Source organism: Limulus polyphemus, unplaced genomic scaffold, assembly GCF_000517525.1.
Source record: "Limulus polyphemus unplaced genomic scaffold, Limulus_polyphemus-2.1.2 Scaffold7738, whole genome shotgun sequence".
NCBI classification, from domain to species: Eukaryota; Metazoa; Arthropoda; class Merostomata; order Xiphosura; family Limulidae; genus Limulus; species Limulus polyphemus.
In genome coordinates, this window is record NW_013673348.1 from 1 (window position 1) to 9,776 (window position 9,776).

Genomic DNA, 9,776 nt, shown 5'->3' on the forward strand with positions numbered 1-9,776 from the left:
TTAAATCTCCTGTTATTATTAGGTTTTTATTATGGCTAACTAGGTTACTCAACAATTTTATGTCTAGGGTTTTACTCGGTGAGCAGTATATGCCTGCCACCGTTACTTTTATCTTATTTTCTGTGATGACATCTATGGATATACATTCATTGGTGGTAGTTATATCCACTTCAGAAACAATCAGATTTGTTTTATATATTAACAGTATTCCTCTATTTAGATCTCTGCTGTTTGTTCTATCTCTTCTTATTGTTGAGTAACCTTTAATTTTAAATCTGTTTAATTTATATAACATGGTTTCACTGATTATTAGTATATCTGGTTTTATGGTGTTTGTTAAATCTTCAATCTCATGTTTCTTGGAAGCAAGTGCACCTTGGATGTTGACATGTGCCACCGTGAATTTAAATTAGTAATGTGCTAGTTAATGTTCTTAGAATTGCCTGAAGGAATGATGCGATGTTGTTATATAAAATTTTCATTAGTATTTTGAAGCAGTCATCTGTTCTGGATGGGTTGTTTAGTTCCTGTATGAATTCTAGTGCTATTGTTTTTATAATGTTTATAATTGGCATGTCAGTGTTGATTTCATTTTGTTTAGTTTTTGTCTGATCCTTTGTTATTTTGGAGTTTTCTGGGGTGTTGTCCTTGGGTGTTTCATTAGTAGATTCTCTTTCACTCTGTTTCGTGATTGTGTTGGTGACTGCAGCTGCGTATGTTGTTTATTGTGTTTGTGGTGTTGGAAGTAACATCTTTCTTGTTATTGTTTGTGTTGGTTGGGGTTGCTTTTGTGTTTGTGCATTTGGGTTTTTAATTTCGTATATTTTGATCTTGATGGTTTTGTATTTTTGACAGCCCTTGTAGTTGGCTGTGTGGTTTTCTCCACAGTTGCAACATTTTGGTTCAGGTTGTTGTTTCATACCTTGTGTGATGTGATGGTTTTCTCCACAGCCAACACATCTTGGAGTAGCTTGGCATGCAGCTGCTACATGTCCAAATCGTTGGCAATGGTAACATTGAGTTACTACTATGGCTGGTGTTTTTGTCAGTTCCACTGTGTATCTTTGGTACCACATAATGATACCATTGTTTATGTAATGTGTGATATCCTGTGTGTTATCAACGTATACTTTTACTAGGTTTGTTGGTTTTTTTGTGATGTTTGAAATGATTCTCTCTACTTTATTAACTTTTACTTGTTGTGTGTGTAACATGTCGTGTATGTCTTCCTTGTTTATGGAGTAGTGCACTCCCCTGATCACTAATGACCTGGGTTGTGTCCTTGGTCCCGGAAGTTGTATTGTTATTGCATTTGTGTTAAATGCGTTTTCGGGCCATGTCTGTAATAGTTTATTCAGGTCTGCGGGTTCTTGACCTCGAACGAGAACACCGCCCCTGGGTAGTCGTTTAATGCATGTAATCTGTACTTTCGGTTTGCACCGATGAATTTTCTTTGCTAGTTGTGGTTGATTGAAATGTCCGGGGATTCCCTGAATTATTATTGCGTATGATGGTTTATGGCTGTCTGTTTTGTGTTGTTGTTCATTATTTGTCGCGCTTTGTATTTGTTTATCACTTTGCTTTTGTTTCTTAGATTTTACTAAGGTAAAACCCTCTTCATCATTATTTAGTGTTTGTGTTTTGTTCTTCGTCGTGTTCGATGTTTGTTCAACATCCAAGGAGTAAGGTGGTTTACTTACATTATTATCCTGTACATTACCGCCGTTGATAGTGTCAGCCTCAGCCTCACTATCTTCGGTTTCTTTAGTAACTGTGGGTGATTTTGATATTTTTCGTTTCTTTTTAGCTCTGCTTTTGGATAATTCTTCTTTTGCAAAATTAATTAATCCTTTAAGGCTAGCATTACAGTTATTAGGATCAGGTACACCTACGTCAGACTTACAGAAATTATCTTGCATAGTCGGTTGTTTCATTGCTGTGGTTGTTTCTCCTGTATATAAGTTCCGATCTTCAGAGTTGGCCTTGTCCGTTTTCCGTGTTGTTTTTGTGCCGGTGTTCATGGTCGGTCAACGAGAAAGAGGTCTCCCTCAGCGTAGGCGAGGTCGTCAGAGTCGCGACAGTTATGCTGTATCACTGATTTAGTGGTGGATCTTTTTTTGGTCGTGAACTTTTTGGGGAACGTGCCTGGAGAATGCTCAAGTCGTTAGGTAGTATTCAAGATTTATTTTTTGCTGCTTACTCTCTGCCTTAAACAAACCGAATCTCTCCGCTTAAGAATGCTGTACAATTGAGATCTTAATTCAAACTTGGCGTAATTAAGCTATACGTGTCATTCCTGAAGTTTCGCACTTAACCGAATTACAATAAATATAGGCAAATAAACTGAAATTAATTTTCCTTTGATATTTTTAAATGGAAAATAATATTTTACAAAATTTATAACATATTCATTTGAATATGACATTAAATATACGAAACTAATACTTAAACACCAAAAAGAAACACTACGTGCAGAATACGTAATAGCCTATGAGTATGAGTTACACTGACAGGTGATGTACCCTTTTTTCTTTTTTTTTTCGTGTGCAATGTAATATTCTCATGTTATTGCTACTTAATAGAACTGTATGCTGTAAAGTTACATTCTGACTACGTAGATAAAGCGTAATGTTAATACGTAGTGGCACAACGTTATGACATTACCAAATCATTAGTACCATGTCACTGCATACTACGTTTGCTGGGACATAATTACACTTTTACAGTGATTTGCTAAAGTAAGGATAAAACTTTTTAAGTAACTCAGTTTTTGTAGTTTTGACTTCAATACTTTTAATTTTATACCATTAAAACTTGCTATATTGCTATAGCTAGCTAGGTTATGTATGTATCGATCTATAATTTTTTGTTTTTTTTATTATACTTGTTTTTATAACAGGGTGAGTGATTATAAAATGAGATGATGTAGGCTGTAGTTGAACTTGTAAGCCTGCACTTTATTAGTTTGTAGGAGTTTTTTAGGGGAGATAATCTCCTGAAAAGTAAAGAGTGGGTGTGAAAGGATGGCTATAAAAGACCAAATAATCCTTTGCTTTACGTAGGTTACGTTTTGTTACGAAGTAATTTTCCTGGCTATTGTAATGTTAGAACAATTACGTTAGAAATTTTCATTAATATTATAATATTGTTTTGCCAGTTACATTGTAAATGTTATTAGCTTGAATATTTTTTTGTTTAACTGTAGTTTAGTCATGTGAATGAATTCATTCTTATGTTATTAAATTGTTGAATATGTATCTTTCTGCTGTAGGTTGCATGATATATGATGCTCACCTAACTAATGTCGACATTTTTCCAGTGCCAGTGTTTTATGACCAATAACATATATCTTCAAACTTATAATCTTCATGTAGACTATAGGAACAGTGAACAGTTCTGGAAAGACTATGGTCAAGTAAGTTTGATAAAGTGTTTTCAAAAATTACTTGAAGAGATACAAGCAATACAATGGGGTATACTTGTCTAGGTCCCAGGTCACGTTACAAGGAAATTTTTGTAAAGGATAGTGTTAAATGAGGGAAATGGCACTGGAGAGGGTGAAAACACTACCATCTCCAAGATTACACAAAAGACTCTTGCTGCATTATAGTTTAGATTCTGAACATCTATATTTTAAAGAAATTCATTCTCTGCAGGAATGTTAAGTATGGGAAATTTCTCTCATTGCTGGTGTTCAATGGAGAATGGCGAGTTTTTGTTAGACTGCACAAGGTAGGGAATTTTGGCTTACTTACCCTTTTTTATCAGAGCAATCTTTCCTCAGTACTTGCCCAGCTTCTTTTCAGTTAGTATATGTACTTTTCTGCTTTGGTTTTGTGCAGTAATGACTTAAAACCAAATACTCTTTTGTCCAGTTTTATTAAGTTTAGAAATGTCTTTCATATTCTTTCCTCAGTGAATGGGAGATACACTGTGGTTTTTCCAGTTTGAACATTTTTGATGGAAGGTATAATAAAATGCATCATACTCGCATCCAGGTGTCAATCACCCTTGCAACATGTTGCTCTAGTCAAGCATGCAGGGAATAGACTGTCAACCAGATGGTACAGGGGTGAGCCAATCTAAGTTAGGAAAGAAGTATACACACAGTATACAGACAGTGAGATTTTTTGATTAAATAAGTCTGGGACAGGATATTTTTTTGGGAGCAGGAGTTGGTTTTGAAAACAAGAGGATTCTAGTCAAAACTAGGAGAATGACATGTATGGTGGGGTGACAACGACCGTTAATCACTTTGCAACTAAACTGGAATTTGTCTAAATGGTGAAAATCACTGTAAATTATAAGACAAAAACAGGTGTAATTGGGATGTGATGTTTGTGTTTAGGTGCATAACACAACTCAGTTTTTTCCATAACAAATATTTTTAAATGTACCAGCTCATTCTCCTTCATACAAACAAAGAAATTTCTCTGTGAACTACAAAAACTTATCTAAAGTTTAAAACAATGCAGATGCTATCATTGTGAATTTTTTATCAAAATAAGCTACTTTGTTTACTTCAGATGTTACTTTTAAAGTTTTGTTTAACATTAGTTCTTCAAATCTGGATGATTTGAACTTCAGATTATACTTCCATGTCACCATAAATTTCGATTATGATAAAAATATGATGATCTTGGTATTTAGATAGAAGTGTATTAACTAAAGAGATTTAAATCTTAATTATTCTTATGAATGATACATTATACTTTCTAATTATTCTAAATGTGAGTTATATTTAATCAAACTTTACAGTCTTTAAAGAGTATGGGATGCTGCTCTGAAACTGACAGAAGAAAAGTTACAGAAGAGGTAAGTTGTGATATAAAATAGAACTGCTCACAGAGAAAAATTTTAAGAGAATAAAGAAAATTAAAAAGCAGTTGAATATACAGGCACAAAAATGGGGTTTCAAAGAAGCAGGTCAAATGAGTAAAATTGACTGTAGAAAAAGTCTTAAGATAAATATTGGACACCATTTGATTTCTGTTTTACTTTTAGTCAGGAATTAAAACTACTTCAATAATCATTTTGCAGGTTTAGTTGGATTACTAATGAATTGTATTTGAAGAGAATGCTTAATCTTTACTAAAATATTACATATTCTTATTAAAATTGTGATAAGTAATCTGTTAGAGATGATTATATTAATCTTGAGAGGGCCACCTACGTTTGGAAACTATTAAGGAACAGTTTATTTGTCTTGGGAACATTATGCAACATCTTAAATTTTTAATGCCAGTTTATAGTTTATAGATGTAACATTCTTTATGTAAAACCAAACTGTGTATATACTTAACTGTTGACCACACTCATCAGTAAATATGTGTGATATATATATATATATATAGTTGCTGTGAAAATGGACTGGTGTACCAGAAGTATGTATGATTTTAACATATGTGTTTATTTGTGTACAGTTGTTTTTTTAAATGGACAAATAATTGTGTTATAAGGTTTTGATATAAAGTTGAAAACAGTGCAGAAGCTATGATTGTGAATTTTTCATCTAAACAGTTAGTGTGTTTACTTCAGATGTTACTTTCAAAGATCTGTTTAATATTAATTATATGAGCATGGATGATTTCAACTTCAAACTGTACTTCTATGTCACCACAATTTTTGGTTATGATGAAAAGGTGACAACCAAGGTATTTAGATAAAACTGTAATAACCAAAGAAAGTTAAATCCTAATAATTCTTATGATACAATATAGTTTCTGCTTATTCTTAACATGAGGTATATTTAATCAGTACTGGATGTTGCTCTGAAAACGATAGATATAAAATTACAGAAGAAGAAAGTTATGACATAAAATAAGATTGTTCATAGAGAAATAGTTAAGGAAGAGGAAGTTGAGATAAAGTAGGACTGATCAGAGAGAAACAGGTACTGAAGAGGTATGTTGATGTAAAATTAGAACTGTACACGGAGAAGTAGCTACTAAAGAGATTAAGTTGTGATATACATTAGGACTGTTCACAGAGAAATAGTTAAGGAAGAGGAAGTTGAGATAAAGTAGGACTGATCAGAGAGAAACAGGTACTGAAGAGGTATGTTGATGTAAAATTAGAACTGTTCACGGAGAAGTAGCTACTAAAGAGATTAAGTTGTGATAAAGTAGGACTGATCACAGAGAAACAGGTACTGAAGAGGTATGTTGATGTAAAATTAGAACTGTTCATGGAGAAGTAGCTACTAAAGAGATTAAGTTGTGATATACATTAGGACTGTTCACAGAGAAACAGTTATTAGCTGAAGAGAATAAAGAAAATTAAAAAAGCAATTGAAAATAAAATAAAAGAATGGGAGGGGGTAAAGGAGCACTTCATATGATGAAAACTGAGTGTATAAAAAGTTTTAAGATAAATATTGGATAATGCTATTATATGTCTTACTTTTAGTCAGGAATGAAATTTATTACTGTAATCTTTTAGCATGTTCTTTAACAGTTGAATAGGAAACTTTACTTAACTAATAATATTACACGTTCTTATCAAGATTGATGAGTAATTTGATAAAGATGATCAGATCAGTATTTGGAAAGTCTTAAGGCACAGTGTAACTAATTTTCTTGAGAAAATCATGTAACAAGTTAAATTTGGAATGCTAGTTTTCGTTCATTGTTTCTCAAATGGTAGGTCACGAGTTGTCTGTGCTGAGTCAACTGGTTTTTAGTCCTTGAGGTACACACACGTCACCTTTGCTATGAACTATGAGGAGCTGCATCGAGGACTATTTTCATCCTTGCAGAGATATTGGGAGGGGGTGACCAAAGCCCAGATTTGGGGGTCGTGTGGCAGATAAACATGTCCTAGTTTGAAGATGTAACATTCTTTGACTAAGACTGTCTAAACTACATATACACACAACAATTGACCATTTCTGTAGTCACTGTGAAAATAACTGGTGTAAGGGTAATATATATTATTTTGAACATTATATAAACTATGTTGGGTCAAGTTTCTTTAGTGCTTTTATAAATGGTAAAGATACTGTGGATTTTATATACAGTTTTTTTTTTGTTTTGCTCTAAATACATGTGCATAAGGAGTAGTGGTAAGGTTATATGTTAGAAACATGTCATCGTAATGGTTTTATTCTTTATTTATCTAGACAAGAGTTTTACAATTAATGAGTTAAAAATAAACTATGTTGTTTAAGTAAAAGATTTTTAACCTAGATGTGATGAACCTTGACTGATTTTTAACAATTTTTGATTGTCTGCTTTTCTTTTAAGATTCAGAATGAATTACAGAGACGTTCAACACTTGACGTGGATTCCCATAAAAGGAAACAAATCATCAAAGAAACCTACAGACCTCTTTATCCTCATCTATATAAATTAAAGGTAAGCTGGAGGAAGGAATTCATGTTTATTGTACTAGTTATATATGTAATAAACTGTACTAAAGCTAAATTCACGGTAGAAGGTCTTTTGATTGGTATTGTTAATTAATAACAAAAATTTGCTTAGTGTTAATTTCAATCAAGACATTTTCCTGTAAAATCTTATTTCTAAATTAATCAACGTGTTTTGTCTTTCAGGAAGACTTCTTCCATCCAGAGTTTCTCCATTTAGTTGACCAGTGTATAACCAGCCAGTCCTTGATGTCTGTACAGCAATATCTTCACACTATTTCTGAAGGTTCGTCAGGAATAAAGTTAGTCTAAGGTGTTGTATTTAGTGTTTCACTGGTAGTATAGTATTAAATGAGGTTTGTATGTCAGCTGTAATGTATTAATATTAATTAATTTGTTCTTGAGTTATATATCTACACAACGTATGGGTTTTTAAGTTTACTGAATTAAATGATAAACATTTTATATGTAAAATTTCTTAGATAATTTGATGGTTTACAAATACTTAAAGAATAACTATATTTAGGAGATCTCGTGAGTACTAACATAATTCAACTGAACTAGCCAGATTTCACAAAATGTTGTATGAATTATATTTTAAAACACCTTGGATAACAAGTAATTTAATGTAACCTATTAACTCTCAGCACAGGCTTGGTCCCTGGGAATGACGTCATAATCATTTGGTTGACATATTATTGTATATTCTTCTTTGCTTTCAGCTATCTCTGATTTTGAACTGGTAGACTACGGAGAAGGCTTCTATTCAATAACCCCCACTGTCAATGCTTGGACTACTCTTGTCTAACTGCATAGTAGGGTTTGGCATCACTTTTATACAACACTCAAAACCCCAAAGTTTCTCTGGCAATGGGTAGTAAAGTCATGAATTCATAAGATCATATTTGAGGCACAATAACAACTAGGCAATGTTTGATCCTTCTTTTTAATATTCTTAATGATTTTGATTGAATGTTTTAAACTTACAGTATAATTTAACTCTTCCAGCATATGCTTGGTCACTGGAACTGACATCATAACCATTTTGTGCTGGTTATAGTTTTCATGCTATAACTTTTAAGTGAGTAAGCATATGTTAACGAAATTTGGCAGATTATCTTTCAACATTACAATGCTTTCATATGCAAAATATCATATTATTTTATTAAGTCTTAAGGTTTGTAAAGCAATGTTTTTCTCATGCCTTTTTTTTTCTTTTCGTATGTTGCCTATCCAACATGCAAAGTAATTTTCATTTTAAGATTAAAAATACTTTTATGAATCAGAAAATTTTCAAATTTCGCTTGCGAAATCTTTATAATATCGAGATAGCTATCAAATGCTTCTTAAGAAAAAACTTTATATTTTATCTGTTATTTTCAGTAACGAATCTCTGTATGTGTTGGTCAGTTTGACCTATCTCGTAACCAAGTTAAAAAAAAAATGAAATAAATATAAATTGTCTTTTTCGTTATAGAATGACTACAGATTATAACACGAAAACATAAATGTTTAGACTAAATAACTTAAATCTCATAACATTATACATTTATATAAATATTTATTATACTGAACTTTCAGCCATGCCTGTCTAAAAATACAGAAGTTACAATGAGGCGGTACACATGCACTCATGCTACCGTATCCAATAATATAAAACTGACCTTTAGCCTTTACAAAGGGACCTACCTGTCTTGGCTGTGTTTTAGTACCTTAGTATTTTGTAAAATACAGTCACATTTCAATTATTATACATTATATATGTATATAGATTATTGCTATTTAGAAATAAATTCTTAAACATATTTTTCTTAAAACATAGAACAGTTATCTCTCCTAGTTATAACCTTTGTACTCAGTTGCTGCTTGACAAAGGTTGCTAAGCTTTTTAAAATTTTGCACGTGGAGGATATGAAATGAAATATATATTAGTAGGTTTTATATATATACAAATCAATTACTATATCAGTACCATAGAATTCCACTATAATTTATCAAGCTGTATTTCAGTCTAAAAAATATGAAATTTTGAGCAGACTAAAGATGCAACCTACTTCCTTGAAATCTTGGTTCAAAAGAAATAAATGGTATGCAAACACGTTAAAATGGCCGAAAAAGCCACTAGGAGGACATTCTGAGCTTCCGAATGGTTATTCATATCATATATATACACCTGGAAAAAAGTTAAGCACCCCCGTGTTTTTTTAAAGTGATTCAGATTCGACGTTCTTGTGACTGATTATAAATTACCATTCAATCTAAACGTGTTTATCAAATGAAATTATGCATTATTGGGCACAAGAAAACAAGATTATCACCGTAAAATAACAATTTTCAATTTACATATCATGACATCAAAATATGGACAGTTTTCACGCTTAAAATTATCTTTAATAAGTATTGTCAGTGA

General features: G+C 32.2%; 1 protein-coding gene across 4 annotated transcripts in view; it reads left to right on the top strand.

The window, feature by feature from the left end:
• The first annotated feature begins 2,077 nt into the window (after positions 1 to 2,077).
• Positions 2,078 to 9,776, top strand: part of LOC106474828 (2-oxoglutarate and iron-dependent oxygenase domain-containing protein 2-like) — a 14,414-nt gene continuing 6,715 nt past the window's right edge. For 2 of the 4 annotated variants that reach the window (XM_013935519.1, XM_022403131.1), the window contains exons 1-5: positions 2,492 to 2,738; positions 3,272 to 3,415; positions 4,759 to 4,815; positions 7,245 to 7,355; positions 7,553 to 7,652. In XM_013935519.1, coding sequence (XP_013790973.1) covers positions 3,302 to 3,415; positions 4,759 to 4,815; positions 7,245 to 7,355; positions 7,553 to 7,652 — 382 coding nt within the window. In that variant the 5' untranslated portion in view covers positions 2,492 to 2,738; positions 3,272 to 3,301. Of the gene's footprint in view, positions 2,169 to 2,457; positions 2,739 to 3,271; positions 3,416 to 4,758; positions 4,816 to 7,244; positions 7,356 to 7,552; positions 7,653 to 9,776 lie in introns of those variants that run through there. The other 2 variants (XM_013935520.2, XM_013935518.2) reach the window with 2 other exon arrangements.